Source organism: Papilio xuthus, unplaced genomic scaffold, assembly GCF_000836235.2.
Source record: "Papilio xuthus unplaced genomic scaffold, Pxut_1.1 DF827680.1, whole genome shotgun sequence".
Taxonomy (NCBI): Eukaryota; Metazoa; Arthropoda; class Insecta; order Lepidoptera; family Papilionidae; genus Papilio; species Papilio xuthus.
This window is the reverse complement of record NW_013530969.1, coordinates 2426846-2447165: the sequence shown is the minus strand read 5'-3', so window position 1 is coordinate 2447165 and position 20320 is coordinate 2426846. Positions and strand designations below refer to the sequence as shown.

Genomic DNA, 20320 nt, shown 5'->3' with positions numbered 1-20320 from the left:
TATTCCAATGTTATATGCAAAAATGTTACGAAATGCTTAACGCAATATTTTAAAACTATTAATAGCAACGATAGATAATATTTTAACACATTTGAATTTTATTGTTCGATAGAGGATTCAAATACAAGGTCCATTACATTGTTAGTCCAAATCCACGTTCTACTCGAGATTGTCATTTTCATCCGAGGATGTTATTCAAGGACCCAGAGTATGCTAGAGGTAGCCATAGAACCTTCTAAAATATCAATTGAGATTTGATCCACAAAAAATAGGTCTTCATAAAACTGCGTATTTTATGCATTTGTCAATAATTCTATTATATTAGCAGGTAACTTAGCTTAGCGAAGCTTAAAAATTAGCGAAGCGTGTACACTTTGAAAGTCTGACTTAGTTATAATCTTTGCTCGATAAGGAATTTTTGAGGACAGCCTCGTTGCTTTTATTTCACGCTTCGTATAACATAAGGCTTATTGTTTACTGAATAAAAAAAGTCTTTATAATACGGTGTATTGTTAAAACTCTTCCACATAAATTTATTTATTACGACTAGGAATTCAGAGTCTAAAAAAACAATATATTTACCCACATATATCATATCGTAAATTCGTAAACAAAACTGTCTAGACTCTGTCAGAGACGCTCCGTGAATTTCGTTTCTCTCCTTCTATTTATCTATTACTTTCAATTTGTAAAAAGACATATTTAATTCGATTTTATACATTTCACTCGCTAGATAGGGAGCTAAAATGTAGTACACGAGTAAGAAAAAATGATATATCCTGCGTATAACATTTATGCTTAGTAAAGTAATAAATGTTGGCAAAAATGTTAAAGCTTTTATATCGGAATGAACTTATTGGAGGTCATAAGCAGCATATCGCCATCTCTGTGCGGAACGCGCAAGAATGTGTGACAGCGAAAACTCTAACTGAACTAACTCGAAACATCGAACTGTTGAAAATCAAAACCAATGAATATTTATTGACTCGCAAATTAGAACGAAACAAGCTCAATTTCAAAACCAATAAAAAGCCGCAATACTGTTTGATAATAGGTCACTCTCGTAGTTTAAATTTTATGTTTATTGCAGAATTAATATTTTTTTTCATGGATGAGTGTGTGCATTCTTTAAAATAACTTATATTTTGTTTAAGTATACTTTGAACATAACATATTTTATATAATAATATATGGATGCAATGAATCAGCAGGTCAGCGAAAAATAGGACATTTTTGCTTTCTTCGCTATAGGACCTTCATAAAAAAGATGTATGAAATAATTGTAGCTCTCAATAGCATATATCTATTTTTATAGTTTTCTCAAAATAACCATTTTTTTTTCTTCACAAACATCAATTAAATTCATACACTACTTCCAACGCTATAATTCGAGTTCAGTATTAACCTTTAGTTAAACGATAAACTCGTTTCACACAGGTTCTTTTTAATTTTGTTTTAAGCTGACGTAACATTAGCTTCTGCAAAAATCGTCCTGTTTTAAGCTAGCTCATGATGAATGCCCATTTTGTGATACATTTACTTTATCTTGGTTTTGTGTGAGGTCTATAAAAACATAATTTAAATAATACAATTTATTTATTTAGCCAACAATGGTCCACAGAGCAATATATTTTTCTGATACGCTTTACACAACAATTATGTAAAGATTACCGTAAAACGTACTGTAAAACATATAATATATAAATATTTTTCTTAACCAGATTTTTGTGATACATTATTTCAATTTAAAATATTTTTTTGTATAAATTACCTGGTGTTATAAGGCTGCCGGTTTTTTTTACAAGCGTAATACAGATTTTTCTACAAAATATACAACATAATAAAATAAACACATCAAAGCAACAAACCTTTACATCGTTTAAAAAAAAATATTTATTCTTAATTCAATGGAAAGTGTGAAAGTACAAGCTTAATCTTACAACATCCTTTAAACTATACTAAGAAGAATATAACGAGAACGATCACAGTCAGGGTAACAAACATGCCCCCAAACAGAATGTATTTATCCTGAGACACTCTTCTTTCTATCAGGGATATCGTTGCATTGGAAAGGCCTAGAGTGTTGGCCAGATCTATTAGTCTTCTATGCGCACCTTTCAACGTGTCCCTGTTGTACTTTAGAGTCTGCAAAATGTTGGAACCTGGAAACAAAATCAAACATTCCATTAATAAAAGTATAATATAAATTACGCACCATCTGTTGCAATAAGTGCCTAATGCCAAATTCCACTTCATTCTTCTTTCATTTTAATAAATGGGTGCAATTTCATATGGGTGTGCTACCCACCCATCGAAACTCCTTGGTAGGACGGGAGATGTTGTCACCTGCCAACGAGTACTGGCCACTAACGCGGCGCCGCACAATAATAGAAAAATAAATAGTGAAAAAAACAGTTGAATTTCAGCTGTGAAAAAATTTATAGTTGTTAAAAGAGAAATGAATTTTGTTTTATAATTAGAATATAGTTTGTAATATCGTTTATCTATTTAGTGTATAAATATATAAATTGTAACCAATTAATTCCATAATACAGAAAGGTGTGTGATTTAAAATTGTATAACCGTCCGTGGTTATAATTAAACAGAGGTTGCTATACATCCGTTTATGAAATAACTCTGATAAATATAAAGAAGTGCAATTATAAAAATTTCTCCTTTTCTATAAGTGACAATAGTTAATTCATTTCGCTAATGTATGTCATATTTCTTTGTTACCGCTATTAACCTTGACTGCGATCACTTTAAGCTATTAAAAAGATTTTAAGACTAAACTTCTCAGTGTTCTAAACATAACAAATTTAAATCTTAAAAACAACGCACGTTTTCTAAATTCTGTTTAGTAAAAAAAAATAATACATAAAAATAATGAACTAGGCGTACGATAATTTGAAGGTGAAACATGGTTTATAATTACGCATTTATGCCACAGTACTCGTACAGAACTGGTGGTGCTAAGAAAACATCATTGTGTGTTTGTGTTCATCTAAAACCTGTTTGTGTCAAGATCACCGAATATTAGTTTTTTGTTTTATCTGTAGTACTTAATTTTATGTTTCAAATTATTTATATACTGTACACAATTTAAATACGGTTTAGACATTGGCGGGTTCTGATTAAAGTTTATTTTGTGCTTTAAATGTAATTAAAACTATATGTGGTGATTTTCTGTGAATTGTGAACTCACTTGTTTTCTTCAACATCTAAATAAAGTGGTCATCAACATCCAAATATGTGGTGAGTTATTTTTATCAATACTAAATTTTAAATAACACTATATAACATCAATATAATTCTTTCAAGAAATCTATGGAAAATTAGATATTTATACTGAAATCTCAGTTAGTTTTGCTCCAAGTAACATATATTTTTTTTTATTTAATTCACGTTTTTGACATATGATTGCAGTATACAACAAATAAAAACAACACAAAAAGTGAAAAAGATCAATTTTCATCTCCTATCTTCAATGACCAATGAGTTTAAAATATAGTACATCTTACTAATATTATAAATGCGAACGTTTAGTTGGATGGACGGATGGATGGATGGATCTAGCTGAAATTTGCCATAGATGTAGAAAATAGTCTGGAAGCACACAAAGGCTACTAATTAGGTTTGTTTATAATTCTGCGCGGACAGAGTCGCCGGCGACATCTAGTTACTTATACGAACATTATAGTTAATTATGGAATATTATATGTAACGTTATTATATTTCCTTGTAATTATTATGTTTTTGTTTATGTTTATTTTTATTTTGTTGTTCAAACAGTTACAGTTTTCCTTTTAATTTAGATACGAGTAGAGGACGTTTTTTACTACCCATTTCAATGTCATTTGACGCTAAAAATGCAATAAGGTCGAAATATTATAACAACATACATGCGTGCTAAATTATAAATCTAATGACAATTAACTGGAATGTTATTCGAACTAGACAATCGTAAAATCCGACCAACCGATCGCGGAAACCGTATTTAATTCTTTGACTGCATAAATATTAATGCACACACAATTATACTGATATCTAATGAATAACAAGACAACCTGGTAAGCATTAAAGCTAAGCCACATGGTCGGCGCTGCAATGTACTTTTGCCTTAAATATCACAACAATCACACGCACGACGGACATCGGTAAATTGATGCCGCTCCATCAAAAGACCGCAATATATTTCCAACTTAGGTATGGAATTAGACTTTTTTATATTGTAAGCTAGTATGGATATTAATGTTATACCTGTAAAATTATTATACGTTTGAAAATGTTAACGTTAATATCAGATCGCAAACACTACCTACGCTTGAAACTATAAAACCTTTTTGTACTGTAACGTGTGGCTTAGCTCTTACTAGTGTAATGGAGTCATAGAACAAACCGGATCGTTGCAATCGTGATATGAATTTATACGTTAAACGTTGTTAACATTGTACTGTAATCCGCCATTATGCGACAGCATTATGAACAATTATATATACCAAGCATTAAACGAGCTAATAATTGATATAAAACATGCGCACTTCATTGTTGTTAAACTTTTTTAAACAATTAATTATTTAAAAATGTCGTCCACAACTTTCCCGTGTGGAATTTAAATAAACCTACCGCAACGCTCTTGCCTACGATGTTAAGTGAAAATGAATTGGTAATGAAAGAAAAGCTACATCCAATCAATGTCCAAACTCAGAATAATTCGGAATTATAATTAGAACGAAAGTGGGAATATGTATACATGAATGGATTGGGTGATGATAAGGATTGGGTGATAACAAGGATTAGGTGATAACTAGGATTGGGTGATGGATGACAAGGATTGGATAACAATGACAAAAGATATGGAGAAGGCAATGTAGGCATGTTTGGTAATTTAGTAAACTCAGGGAAAATAGAATCTTAGATAAGTTCAACCTTGGAAGATTCATTGATACTTAAAGTAATTAAATTATTCAAACTTTCGTGAGACATTATAGTAAACTGATATATAAACACGGCTAAACACTCACGTATATACGTCCGGTGGCGGCACCGACTAGTTTCGAGCCCATCGGGGGCCCTTCATCAGGATGAGTGGTACTGGTATTATTTCGCAGAGTGAGCGACGGGCCGCGTCCGCGAAATAATACCAGTACCACTTAAAGTAATTATTATTCACAACTAAAGCTTAGGAAACTAACTAACATTGGAATACATTTACACAGAATTAGATAGCAAATATTTTTTTTAGTGTGAGAAAATTTAGTACTTGCTTTGTTTTTAACAATAGAAACTTACAAATATCTAATTTATATATAAATAGATACATATCTATTCTACAAGGATGTTGATACTTGCTTAAAAATCTTTGTTTTTAAACGATTATATACGAAAATTAATTACATGACTATCAAGCAAAAAATAAATTTATAATTAAAAATATTTTACTATTACTTCATTGTTATTTTAATTACATCATTTTGAATACATATAATACATAACAATGATTCTGCCTAGTTCATTTATTGTGGCCATATTAAACCATAGGCCATCTTTTTTTAATAGTTTTTATGAACTTGCTATGTTATTATAATTTTAGTCAAATCTAACAACCCACTTCATGTTAATAGATTTCTTTGTTTCACATCTTTAATTCAAATGAAAGCACAATATACATAATATGAAAAAAGACATGATTTTTTTGAGTCATTTTAATTAAAATGTAAATGTATTAAAATAATACACACCGGTATGAAGCATTTCATCCACATGTTGATGTGAACTCTGCAGAGAGTTTCGTTCTTGTCCTAAGAAGTCAACATTGATAGCGGTATGATCATGACCAAACCTCCTACTCAGCAACTGCTCTCTGTCTTCTTGTTCTTGCTGTCGTCTACGCCTCTTGTTTTGAGCATTTAGTAAAGATGCCTGTTGAAGTAAATATATTTAAGCTTAGTAGTTCCAACTTCTAAGTCCATGAGATGAAATGTGCTAATCTTGGATCCCATGTTTTGGCAATAATAACTAAAGTATGGAACAAGCTTGGAATTTTAAATGCAAAAACTAGTGATATATGTCAAGGTGGAGCCAAATTATTTCTTTTATCTCATCGCCCATGCATTTAAAATAGTTACCAGTTACATAACAGGAAAGTGAAATTACTACTTTACTAAAGTTGCTTCAGTGCTCAAGATTTACACAAAAAATACTCATAATGTGCATGCAGAATAGCAAGTTTTACACCCTTCTTTCGCTTCTCACCCTTTTCTTATGAGGCATACATGAGAGAGGGATATAAGGGGGGATATTTGAATAGGAAGTGGGAATATCCTCTTTCAATTCATTCTATCTTAGTCAATTAAGGGTAAGCACATATCTATAGTAACACTATTTATTGCATGACTCGAGCTGCCTTCAATGTTAAAGTGTGTGTAATTGTTTACCTGTATGTGTTTATTGTCATATTTTAGTTGGTCAACTCTCATTTTTGCTGTAGGCCTCTGATTGATTGGTGTTTTGAACACCAGTATGTCCAGCTTTTCACAGTTTCTGCAATTAAATATTGAAAAGTCCTTCAGTATTTAGAATTGATAAATTCTTTTTAGAGTACCTTTTAAAAGTAACAAATTATTTTATTCAATTATGATAATCTAAAAGTTACTATAACTTTGTGCCTATTAAATCTAAATAAATGTAATTTTATTAAACAATTTAAAGACACCATTTATTTGATCCTGTCAACAGATTTATCCAAACGAATAGGTGTCAGTTAGACAACTTAAACTATTTTTTAAAATACTTACGCATTAATTGCATTAATTTTTGATTGAATTGCATTTTCTATATTTTCAGACGGATCCCTCTCTAATTTATAAAACAAATCTGTGGTTTCTTGTATTAATTGAGTTGTTTGAAGGTAAAGCTGTTCCATTCTTATAACCGTAGAAGCATAATATGTGTAAATCGTAGACAAATTTAACTCCGTTTTTCAGTTAAACTATTTAACTTAAAGTTACTTGTATAACTATATCAACACGAAGTTTTACTTTTAATCTTAAAACATTCCATTTCATAATAATCTGCCTTATTTACTGACGTTAACATCATTCAAGAAACGTCAATTTGACGTGGCAATGGCGGTCATGTATGTATTTTATGTACTCTTTGGTCATGATGTTCACTTTTAAAAGTTATTCGGATTCGTAAGTGTTTTGGGAATGAGATACACAAATAAAAAGATTAATTTATTGCGTTATAATATTTTATATGATCTGGGGAAATCCGGTATGAAACAGCCAGTCGATTTTTATTTATTCTTTACCATAGAGGCAGAGCTACGTGTAGAGTAAAAATTTATATACTCTACAAGTTGGTTGATTGTCTTCGGTTCTTCTCTTATTTTTACGATTTTGTTGCCTGACTCATATTAATATAAATGTTTTGTGTATCAAGCTACGAACGTTAAAATAAACTACCTTTTATTAGTGAAGTGAACGTGAAAGTTTATCACAATGGGTGATGCTTGTCAAGCTTGTCTAACAAGAATTCCCCATGCAACACTCATCGCAACTATTATGTGCTGTTTGGGCGTGGGGGTGTTTTGCGGGACTATGTACCGAGGATCCGCTCTTTCGATTCTTATGTTCGATGAAGTATTTCATTTTCGTCTCATTTGGATCGAAGCGTTGCAGATGATTTTCATCGTAGGCAGTGCTTGCATGGCTGCACTCGGGTTAATGCTTCTATGCTTGGGATGCCTTACAACCGGTGCTACCAGACAAAAGGTTTACCGCGCTTGGAGGGCTCGCGTCGGAGGCAGAATATCCTGTGCAGTGTTTATGATAATCACCTACATTTTAACTTTTATATGGATTGTATTGCTAGGTTTTCTAGTAATAACAACATTCTTGTTCACCATATTTTGGAAACTGTGCTCCAAGCCAGAAAATATTGCACTAACAACCTGCATTGACTTCACACAATTTGACTTTATGTTCCCATCTTCTGTTAAACAGGATCACATGAAGATATGTGAAGCATACAAAATGAAGCTATTTTGCAAAGATTATGTTGAGAAAGCAGAGTTTATGTTTATTCTTGCTATGGTTTCGTGCATTCTTGTTATTTTAAGTTTGGTTCATTATCTAATGTGCTTGTCCGCTAATTATGCACATATTAGGGACCATGAGAAATTCCAGGAATTGCAAGAACTGCAATACCTGACAAACCCGGACCTGCACGCCTCAAAGGATCGTTTCTAGTATATGGCCCGCGCACCGCTGCTGCGCTCCCTCGAAGCTTCCACTAAAATGTGACAGTTTTAATAAACTGAATGTAATTAGGCAACTGTTTTGTGTTCACTGAAAATAAAAAAGACTGAGCCAGTGGATGATAGTGTTAGTCCACAAATCAACACCATTTTTTTACATATCTGAATTTTATAAAAAATTGTTATTTATTTGCCCCATTTTTATTAATTATTGTATTTAGACTATTTACTATTTATAAGCTTTTTGACATTCCAGTAAATTAGTATGTAAGGATTATTTCAACCTTAATAGGGGTTCTTTTTATCTTTTATGTCTATTTTGATACATAAGCTCAAGGAATTGTTACATTTTATATATTTTTTATATCCTTGTAATTAAGATCTAATTGAATCCTGTTAAAACACATTATAATATCTGATTATAATATTACTAAAAAAATATATATTATCAGCAAATAATTTATTTTAAAGGAAATTGACAAAATTTTACATTACACAACAATAGACAATGGTCAATAGACCTAAATTAATCAATTGTTATTTTCAAGTAACAATAGTTACATTTACATAATTTGTGAAATAATTTAGGTCATGGGCTATAAAGCATGTTTAGTGACCTACTGAATAAAATTAACATTCTGTCTTCTTGCAATATGTAATGATGTATTAACACTTTCCTGACACCTGTAATAAGACAATTTTGCTATCCTTCTTTTTCCTTTTGAAAAGAACAGAGATAACAAGTGTTCACATGCATTACATTTGAAATTCACTGTTGGAGCACATTTTAGAGAAAACTTAATAGTGAAGGCTGGAATTAAGTACTCCAAATTTTAATTAACACTTTTGAGGAAAAATATTTGAGTTTCTCCTTTTTCACTGTCCCCCTATCAGATGTGTAATTATTAGTAATTAATAATGAGTACTATTTTTAGTTGGATAATAAAGTTGTTTGATAAATCGACAACTTTGAATTTGTACAATTAAATTCAATGATTCAAACACAAAGTGTATGAACATATTATGTTGTGATATGTTATCCCATTCACAGTTTTTTTTTTTATATTTAAAGCAAGATTATTATTTTTAATGTCTTATTTAAATGTAATATCCTTACCAGTAGAGTAAGATTTCTTATATTTAGTAATAAGATAGAATTAATTGATGTAGACTTATTTATAATCATTTTTATTCAATGTAAAGTACAATGGTTCTAGTATAAGGCAAGTTTTGAAGATTTAAGAATACACAATTTAGTATTGACCACATTATTTGATCTTTTTGAAATAATGTTTTTGATATTAAGGATTTGACATATTAGTATTTGTACACCGATGTATCATTTAATTTTATAGTATTAACAGTTTTCACAGTAAATTGCACATTGTAATGGAAAAAATTAAATAAAAAAATAGAAAAGGACATAAATTATTAAAAAGAAAAGCATAGTTCTATTAGATGTACAGTCAATTAAGCCATATCATAATGGTGTTAAAGTTCAAAGCAGAAAAAAGTATGGTTCTATAGTGTTATTTGTAGACAAAGTAATGACAATAACATAGTTTTTATAAAATCTGCCATTTTCAAAACTCAACCCCAGTTAATTATAATTGAAGTGCTTCAAACATGCAGATGTTAAAAAAATTATGCTTAGCTATTTGAACTGAATTATTTTAGAATAGGATTCATTATATACAATAAATTTTGATTATTTTATAAGGTTTTTTTGTATCTATCTAACTCTTCCACAAAGTAATCTTGGACCCTATAATCTATTTTATTTTTGTCATAATAATAGTTGGAGAATAGTAGTTTTCGGATAGCAGAGAGCCCAGCACGAATATTTTCAATACTCGACTTTGTTATGTCATCGACAAAACATGTCAAAAAATGTATGAAATTTGTTGGTGTTCTTTACGCCCTGCACAAATTTTAATAAAAAAATTATCAATGATGTTACGAAAACATTATCACAAATTTTCGTGCTAAACCCTCAGTTGTTAACTTCTCGCGAATCGCTGTGCAGAACACAATTTTAGGTCCAGCAGGATGGCAAAATATTTAAACAAAATTAATATAGTCTATAAAAAGGAGCCATCGTGATTTTGACTCTCACAACAAAAGCGCCATCTGGTGACAACAGTTTTCCTTATAAAAAAAATGTTACGCCATCTTGTGTTGATTATAGAAAACAGATTTTCTTATTACTTTTACAACTTGTCGTTAGATGGCGATAGTATCAAAAACCAGGCTTCTGAGTACTATACGTTTCGTGAATTTTTTTTAGTTAGTACATGAACTATGATTTTCGTATAGGTCTGCTGCGAGTGGAAATTCACGGTTACGCAATGAATGACATGATTCTATAAAAGTATAATTCAAGAGAACATAATTTAAAATCATTACTATCATTAAATCTTAGCAATAAGTAACAACGCACCGAAATGTAGACGCAGTATACTATTGCAGTAAGACCTATAACATCATTTTCCTTTGTTATGAAACGAGAAACAATGGTGTTTCTCAAGAAATTATTTAAGTGCACTGACTTCATCGACCACATCAATTATTTTAATACATGCAAATGCAACACTTTAAAGTGTAACTGAATTTATAATGCCCGTAAAGATATATCCTACGACGTACTAAAAAAATGTGTTATGTCTATGAGTATATCACTTCCTCAGGAATGAAAACGTTCACATCTATCACACTAGTTTATGATGTAGACGATGATGAATTGAGATGATAGCAATGTCTAAACTTCATAGGTTTTATATTAGGCATATATACTCCTAAAAATGTCTAAAGGTAACGAGCATAACTTATATTTAACTAGCTTATTTATTTTAATGTAAATAATTTTCTTGTATTATATATCGTATTTTTTTGTTTTTAAAATGAATTAACGTTTACAAAGACGTGTTGTTTTACACAGATTTACAACAATAAAATGACAACTGTTGTAAAAAAACGAAAATTTAATGTTAAAATTTTGATGATTTTAATTACTATTTTTACGTTTACAATATGTTCCTAATGCTATGAATATATTTTAATTGAGGAAAGACTTTAATTGATTACTATATTATGCGAACACTCAAAACAAAGTTACATACAAAAAAAACACTTAATTTAGGAAATAGATAGTCACTTTTTTACTTGTTTTGTCTTCTTGAAAGTCATTGGTCTTAAGAGACGACTTGAACGTAAGTTTTGTTTTATTTCCATTGGATATTTAATTAAATTCCTTATGCGAAACTTTGTTCTTCCTTGCATTGATGTACCTTTCTCTCTTTAGCTATAGCCGTCATCTGATGGGTATAAGTTGGGGGACCATTGTGTAAATATTTTTTTTTTTATTTTTCTCGTGCCTGCTGCCCTGCCCTTGGGGTGCTAGCGAATGAATGTTCTGTTTTAAGACCGCCAAACTCATCTGAAATAGAGTAACTGTTGTACAGAGACACATTTATTTACGGAAAAGACTAAAATCTCATTAAGGATATAACCAAAAGCTTAAAATTATAAAACGAGGTTGTCTTACCTCGGAACTGTACGAAAAGGTCGTTTAAGCATATTAAAACCGAATTTATTCGATAACTATTTCTTTGCATTTTAGTAAGGTAAAGCAGTTTGATGCAGACATTGAAAAACACTTGCGCAATATATAAGTACGTAAAGAGGTTTTTTAACGTCGCTTCTTTGTTTAACTTCTTCATACATAAACGCAAGGTAACCTTGTCTAAAAGGAAAATGCTAATAGTTTTTAAAGTCTATCGAATACAAAAAGAACTTACCCACACTACGATACGTTGATACCTTAAATAAAAAATTAGACTCAAATTCGCAGCTCTCGAGCTACTTCAAGTATATGACATATTATAGAAGAATGATATATGATCCAAAACAGAGAAAATGAACACAGCGTTGGGTGCTAAAAAATACAATTCAAACTTAATTAGAATGTTCGTAGTTTTTTATTAATAAATTCTATGATCAGAGATTGCTCGTAAGAACTTTCCACGATCTGTTGGCCGTGGCTAAGGCGAAGGTTGCGCTCGAGGTGGTTCGGTGTCCCCAATTCACATTACGAAGGCATGCCAATGACCTGGCCATATTTTACTCCCTACTTCCTGGTCGCTGATATTCGATGCTTAATTTTTTTTTAACATTGCCTCGACGTTTATTCTCTTTTTTAATTGCAACTATTTTCTCAGAGGATTAAATTAAACGTCAATAACATAGAGATTAAATAATAACAAAGGGTTGTTATTAAAAACGCAATAAAGAACTTTGACCTCCATTGTAACAGACAACATTTTATCAACACGAAAGTCTAGCAGCTAGACTTCAACTTTAGACTGAATCTTACTAGAATTTAAGTTGAAAATGAAGTAACGGAGGTCTCAAAAAATGGTAGGTTTATAATTTTTACTTCGTTTTTATTATATGGCATCCAATAGTTACAATGCACAGACTTTATAAAAGGTATTCTAGAAATTGTGTAAATTTGGTTACATTTTTATATTCTATTGTTTTGTAATTTACTTCTTGGTTATGTTCCGAATTAACATCAATATGTATTGTCGTAACGTAAATATATTTTGTTAACATTTTATGGAAATAACTAAGTAAAATAACGATCTGGTTGCAGTAATAAACTTGATATTGTTCTGCGAAATATTCAACGAATCAATTTGCAACCGGTCCCACGGGATTTCCCATTCCTTGATATTACTTAAGTCAACAAGTCGCCACTAAGTTGCAACAAATATCAAGGTCTGCGCATGCAAACGTGAGCCATGCTCGTGAGATTCTTTCAATAAAACCTTCATGATGAATATAGGTTATATCTTCAAATTAATCGATTTATTGTATAGTAATAAAAAAAAACATCAGCAATTAACTTGATTGAAAACATAACGTCAGTATTTCTTAGCCTACAATCATTACTAGTGCAGTATAAACAAGTTTAATGTTTGCTACCTGTCAATATTTGCTATTGTCCTGCTGCGACCAAAGTACACTGAACATTATTCATACACTACGTAGTTCAAAGAAGCATTGATTTATTATACTTCTTAAGTTCATTTCTTAAAATATACCATAAAGTATAACGTTTTGAATTTTTAAAGAACGCGTTTGTTTTAAAATGGCAACCTAATCGGAGGGGTATCATGCCAATTACAGTGTTGAGATATGGTGTTAATAAATCACAATAAGATTAGAAAATAACACAATGAGTCACCTTTACGAATATTGTTTGTTTCTATATGTTAAATGTACATACACACTTCATAGTGACGGAAACCTGTTATAACTATTTACACCATTGATCATAAGTTAAGGTCACAAAATTTCAAGTTTAAATTAATCAATACATGTTATGTCATATAACAATTGCTGTCTCCAAAAAAAAATGAAAACAAAATACTTCGACTTTGTACATATTAAGCCCATATGTAAAATATAATTTAATTTTGCAATTGACGTCTCTTCTACTATTACTGCTGCAGATCTTTGCTTTGCTGGAAAAAAACATCTCTGGATAATTATCACCTTAAACAAATGAGAAACATTTTGGACTTGTGTATTTTAGCCTTAATTTTGTAAAAGGCCAGCATCATACGTAAAAATAAGCAAGAAGGTTTTATTGTTGTGTCCAGGACGTACGCGGAGTGACCGTACGTGTCCGACCTCATTCTAATTTCCCAGTGGAACGGAAAAATGATTGTTGATAGAGGTCAGATAGAATCTCATGGTCCTAATAAGGAAATTGGAGATGGTTATTGAATACGCGAAATTCAAACGTATACAATAGTCCGAAATAATTAAATTTATTTTTCCTTGTCCCTTTTAACTTTTTTTTGCTTGTATAAAATTAATTGCATAGTAATTTTAGACATTATTAATTACAATCCTTTGGCGCGAATAGCGCGCTTACAATGCAAAGTCAAGTGTCAGAATGATTAGTGAAGGGACATAGTCATGACATAGAAGTCGACATTTTAGTGAGGCTAGTGTTGTGCCAGTACGCCGGTACAGTGTCGATATTTCTTCCTAACAGTAATGAAACAGAATCTACTTATTAATTCGCAATATGATGTAAGATAAGTAAAAAGCCAATATTTTTCTACAAGTGGTCACCCATGGGGTAAAGTTGGCCATAATTCATAATGAAAGTTTACAAATTTGATTCATGATATCACAGCCTGACAAAACAAACAAAATAAAACATAGATTTTATAAAAATACAAATCAATTTATTAATACTTCTTAAAAAATACATTTGGTTACGTTTAATCATAACAAAAAGGTATAAGAAAAAATGTTGCATTTGGGATCATCTCAAAACAAGTTATAACACTAAGCTAACTGTGAAACTCCAGTACCGAACACATATTTTCAAATATATTGTTTTTTTAAAGAAAACGAGAGGGACACACCTTAACACTTATCGGAGTAATAGTAATTAACATTTTAGCTATTAATGAGTCCCGAACAACAATGTGACCTGAATAGAAGGTGCGTTGTACGGAACTTTGCCCTCCTGCCTGCATACCAAACAATTGTCTTCTGACAATACTTGCTTAGATCTTTTTTAAACAAATAACTACCTACTTAATTTTATTTACATCCAAAAGTGTGTCAGTCTAAAAATACTTTTTAACTTAGAATTTGTTGCCTTTGATGCCAACAATACACGTGTACAAATTATATTTTTTTAATTATCAAATCCTTTCACGGGATTATCATTTCTATTGTTAAATACACTAGATAGACTATGATAATTAAACCCTTAAATGTATAACATAAAAAGGTTGTCCAAAACTTTATTAAAATACTGATAACATTGCACATTACGTTTTATCCTGTTAATCATAAAGTTATATTTCATTTTGTTTGCATTAATAAAAATAAACTACTAATAACGCACTATGAGATTATAACATTACAAATAATTTGTCACAGAGTATTTATGGAAAGTGTACCTGCGTTAAGAATATTTATCACTTCATAAAAACTATTGTCATCCTTCAAACTTACTTTGATAAAACGGATAAAACAACATTTTGCATACACGTGAACCGGCACTAAAATCCACAAAAACACTAAGGGTAAATAAATCTAACGATTTTAAAATAAGTTCCGATTGATTTGAATAAAATAAATTATCTTACATATTTCAGACCACTGAGTCTGTGTAACATACAATTAATAAGTTACGTACAAAGTGCCATTACTTATATTATTTTATTTTTTAAACAAGAAAACAACGTTCGTGACGCATTAATGGTAATTTATACGGTTACAGTTCGATACTATTTCAATGGCCGTGTTAGTAAACGCCACGTTACCGTCGAACGAATGAGACGTTTCCTCTATTTTTTATTTTAATTTATATAATTTTTCATCCCGTTTAAAAGCATCAATCGCGACGCGGGTGTAAGTCATTCATAAATATTTATTTCCGTGGTGGTATGACGATGTAAGGAGACCGCTAAGTGTAATTTCCTCGGCTCATCGGCGAATGATTCTCGGCGTTGTTGGCTCAGTCAATTGTGCACCTTCGAGTCGTACGCGTCCGACTGACAGAGAGGTATGTTGTATACAATATGATTCGCTTTTAATCGTATTTTAATGACAAATGGAAAAATATTGTTAATTAAACTATCGTTACATTCCAATGTCGAAACCGATTAGACCTGAAATTTGAGGTCATTTTTTATATATTCAGTGATAAGCCAGACTTGTCAGTGATAATGTTTAAATGGTCGATATTAATTAAATAATCTTGCAGTGTGTCTTAATATATTATGTTATCAGTTAAACAGTGAGCTATTGTTCGATTGACACGTCTTTATAGCATCATTTTAATTAAATTATATCGCTAATCTTTTTTACCGTTTAAGTGATGAAGGTAAATAAACAAATATCAAGAATTTTAAACTTGACGGTGTATTAAAGTTACGTTATTAGTGATGTCGTTTAGAAAGAATAGATATTTTAGAACAAAATCTGTATTAGAATATCACGAGACCGAGACTCAAACTGAGCTCCCCTTGACAAATGGCAATGGTTGTAAACAAAAACGTGTACCTTCTTCGCCTAAAACTATGCAGACGGAGGCCTTGTGGAAAAAAGATAGCGAAGATGTTATTCTAAATAGTGTCATACCTAAAACTACGTCAATCGAAAGAAATAATGAATCATTGAATAATGTTAGTGATATTGAGGTAAATCCCAACGTAAACGCGTCCGTTTCCAATGGTCAAGCACATTCTAATTTGGAAGGAAGACCGTGAGTATTCTGAATCATGTTTTTTTACCGTATTTGGAACGTAAAGAAATATTGTTACGTTTTGTTTGCTTACTAACTCATGAAAGTGTTTAAAAATCCCTAAAATCTTGGAAATATCGTCGTTAGTAATACTATATAAGTAAAAATCATATACATTACATAATTTCTATTTTTAGACTACTATCAACGTATTTCATTAAACTCTTTAAATACTGTATAATAATTAATCGATTACTTTGAACACCTTCTATATAAAATTCTCGTGTCACAATGTTAATTACTATACTCCTCCGAAACGGCTTGACTGATTTTTATAAAATTTATATACATATTCAGTACTTCTAAGAATCAGCTACTATTTATTTAAATCCTATGAAGTCGGAGTCGCGGGTGACATCTAGTTATAATATAAAGTGGATTTGCTTAGTTACAACTTAGACTTTGAATATTAAGTTATGCTAAACTTTCTTATCAAGTTTTATATATAAAATGTTATAACAGTAACGTTTAAAAATTCTGTTTCATGTATGTTAGTAGTAGAAGGTTAATTTTTGCCCAAAGATAATTTACAGTGCTAATATTTTGTTTGTGTTAATATGTATGCATGAATGTAGCACACACATTGGTCCGTTATATTGTGACTTCCTAAACAGCATGATTAATTTTAAAAAGTAAATTGTCATTCGTTTCGTATTTTTCTCCCGGATTTACATATAATCAGTTTATTTTATTAATATTGTCACTTATTACTTTACATCTTATATTCTTATCTCAGTCAAAAATTTTCATAACTATATATTACTCAAGTCTTGGAAAGATAATAGTTTATTTCAAATCAAAATAAACGTGCTTTATCTGTATAATTATACGCCTAAGATACGAAATTATTAATTTATCTTAATAAAAATATTTTTAACTACATATTTTTTCATTCGACAAAAATCACTTACATAAATCGATTCTAAGACCAAAGTCTCTGTATAAAACATGTCGTCATCTCCGTCTTTGATCTTTAACAAAATAGAGATAAGAATATGTTTTAAACAGAAACCTTCCTTGCGGACGATGTCGCGGGCCACAGCTAATAAAAGAATAAAACTACAAGCATTTTCTATTAAATACACTCCCCTGTGGAGACGTAATTTAGGCTTATATACATATTACACGAGTAATATAAGGCTGGAAAAAAAGAAACTTCCTTAAAGTTTTTATATGTTGAATATTCATGTTGTGTATTTTTTGCGCTTTTGTTCGTCGGTATTGTCCAGTATTGTCTTGTCCCAGCAATGTGAATTAACGTAATTGATTTTGTTAAAGTTAGTGTAAAATACATGCAATTCATTGAATGTAATGTGACATATGAATCAAATGATAGTATGCTATAGTTTCATAATAAAGAAACATGATAAAAACGATAACAATAAATTAATCCGTAAGGTTACACAGAGTAATGATGTAGTCAGTTTGTAAATTTCCACAGACTAAACAACTGAAGCAAATCCTATTGTTGTCCCTTTCATTTTATCTGAAAAAGCGGAGGTAGCTTTATGTTTTTGCACAAGTGTTTAGACAGTGGAAACTCATAGTAATATTTATTTTACTTAAAACTTCCGTGCTCCGATATTAAAAGTAACGATAACAAGATTCTCGAACAACTTCGATATAACATTTCGCAATAACTAAGGTTCTTTGTTTATGAATTTCGAAGTGTTTTTATGTTACTTTTTATACTCAAGCCTGATCGTCTTGTTTTTCATAAAGAATTATGAATCAGCGAATGATTTTCCTATAATAATTTACATACAATTTTTTCTGCTACATACATACTGCGTACAGTGGATATATGTTTACTTTGTTAGTATTTTTATTGAAGAAGGTTGAAGATTTACGAGTACCTTATATTAACAATCATGTGCATTGCATATTTTTTTGTAGAAAGAAATGTTTAAATAAAAGGTTAATTCTGACAGGAACACTTAAGACATAAAAATCCAGTTTCCAGGTATCAGATCGATCACACAACAAAAAAATGTCGTAAAAACTTTAAAAAATTCGATTTATTATAAATATTACAAATTCGCACGCTTACCAAACAATGAAAAAATAAGATGATTAACCAATAAGCAACCAAGACAATGTTATCAATGAAATTTATTGTTTGTTATAAATAAACGTTAAGTAATTGAACCAAATAACGAAAAACTTTATCATATTCATAATTATTACGATTGTACAATTGGAAACGAAGATTTGCTCATCTTTTCAAAATAACTAGCTGTCACCCGCGACTACGTCTGCGCGCTTGTCTTAAAAAAAAAAACTTAGTAGCCTCTGTGTTCTTCCTGACTATTTTCCACCTATACCAAATAGAGTGTTCAAATTTCCTTTTGACCGTTTTGGATATGGACATATCCATTCTTCCTAAAATGGATGGATGGATCCACTCCACTTAGTAAGATTTGATTTTAAAGATAATTTCACAATTCATCATGTTTTAATTATGGGCAGTTTGATTAAAAATTGCCGAAGTTAATAATCTGAAGGTTTTTTTAATTAATATTTGTATATTCAAAACGTTCCATACTTAGCGTTTAGCTAACATTCATCAAAAAATATATTTCCTACAAAAAAAGCGATACAATATAGAACAGCGCAAATGAATATCTCGACTGTATTTTTCCATTCACAGTTACGGTGAATTATGTATCCGTGTTAAAATTTGAACATGGTTTATTTCAAATGATTTTTTTATCGCTACTTGGAGCGTTAACTTTGTATGAAATTTTAAGGAAATTGCGGAAGGATTTAAACTAATATTTAATGTGAAACGGAACTACCAATGGCTAGTTTTCATCAAAACAAAATAAAAAAAAATCTAAATTATGGTGGAATTTCGAACAATAGACTTTCTTCTACCTTTTTAATTTAACGTTCACATGCAATACGAGACAAGCTCAAAGCGTACATAATTGTGTATACGCAAATACGTATTCTTTTTATTTATAATTTGTAATCTTAATAAATTTTTTACAAGTTTATCTACAAGTTGAGATAGGACCAGTAATTTTTTGAGGTGGAAATTGCATTTTACGCAAATGACAATATTCGCTGCTAAAGAAAATTGAGTTTTGCGCAGATTTTATTGTCACTTTTTGAATTAAACTTAGTCAATGAAGATTATGCGGATTACGCGGCACAGGATTAGCTTGTAAAATATATAACTACTAATTAGATCTTTACGTGCACAATTAGTTAATATATGTAAATATTAAAAAAACTAATTATTTGGTAAACTACAAAATACAGTTGAAGATAATGGATAATCTTGAATACAATTATCTCAACAGGTAAATTATTTGAAAGAAAACGGAGCTTACGATACCGAAAACGTTTTTAGGTTGTAAGAACAATGAGCAATTACTGTTAATGGCAAAAAGCATTGTTTATAATATTTTTTTACATAGAACTTAATGAATTAAAAATTAAAAAAATATGTTTTTTCACTATTGACATAAATAAATAACAAGCTTTTGTCAGCGACTTCGTCCTCGCGGAATTAAAAAAAAACTAATGTTATCTTATATATAAAGTTCTCGTGTCACAATTTTCGTTCCCATACTCCTCCGAAACGGCTTGACCGATTCTCATGAAATTTTGTGAGCATATTGAGTAGGTCTGAGAATCGGCCATCATCTATTTTTAATCCCGCGCGGACGGAGTCGCGGGCGACAGCTAGTTAATATTATAAATGCGAA

General features: G+C 30.6%; 3 protein-coding genes across 6 annotated transcripts in view; 2 read left to right on the top strand and 1 right to left on the bottom strand.

Annotated features, from left to right (window-relative positions):
- Nucleotides 1-1629: 1629 nt before the first annotated feature.
- Membrin (golgi SNAP receptor complex member 2) lies at nucleotides 1630-6981 on the bottom strand. The gene is given in 4 exon segments (NM_001311895.1): nucleotides 1630-2162; nucleotides 5742-5922; nucleotides 6438-6543; nucleotides 6798-6981. Coding segments are annotated over 4 exon segments (624 nt in total). The 5' UTR covers nucleotides 6926-6981; the 3' UTR covers nucleotides 1630-1953.
- LOC106117143 (multiple C2 and transmembrane domain-containing protein 1) overlaps nucleotides 2890-20320 on the top strand; it is a 29399-nt gene continuing 11968 nt past the window's right edge. For 2 of the 4 annotated variants that reach the window (XM_013311261.1, XM_013311260.1), the window contains exon 1: nucleotides 16092-16565. In XM_013311261.1, the coding sequence (XP_013166715.1) occupies nucleotides 16246-16565 (320 nt within the window). In that variant the 5' untranslated portion in view covers nucleotides 16092-16245. Of the gene's footprint in view, nucleotides 3256-15605; nucleotides 15864-16091; nucleotides 16566-20320 lie in introns of those variants that run through there. The other 2 variants (XM_013311262.1, XM_013311263.1) reach the window with 2 other exon arrangements.
- On the top strand, nucleotides 7369-9354 carry M6 (neuronal membrane glycoprotein M6). The gene has a single exon (XM_013311265.1). The coding sequence runs from the start codon at nucleotides 7506-7508 to the stop codon at nucleotides 8253-8255; it is 750 nt and encodes a 249-aa protein (XP_013166719.1). The 5' UTR covers nucleotides 7369-7505; the 3' UTR covers nucleotides 8256-9354.

Coding starts and splice junctions, on each gene's coding strand:
- M6 (XM_013311265.1), top strand. CDS start 7,506: ATGGGTGATGCTTGTCAAGCTTGTCTAACAAGAATTCCCCATGCAACA.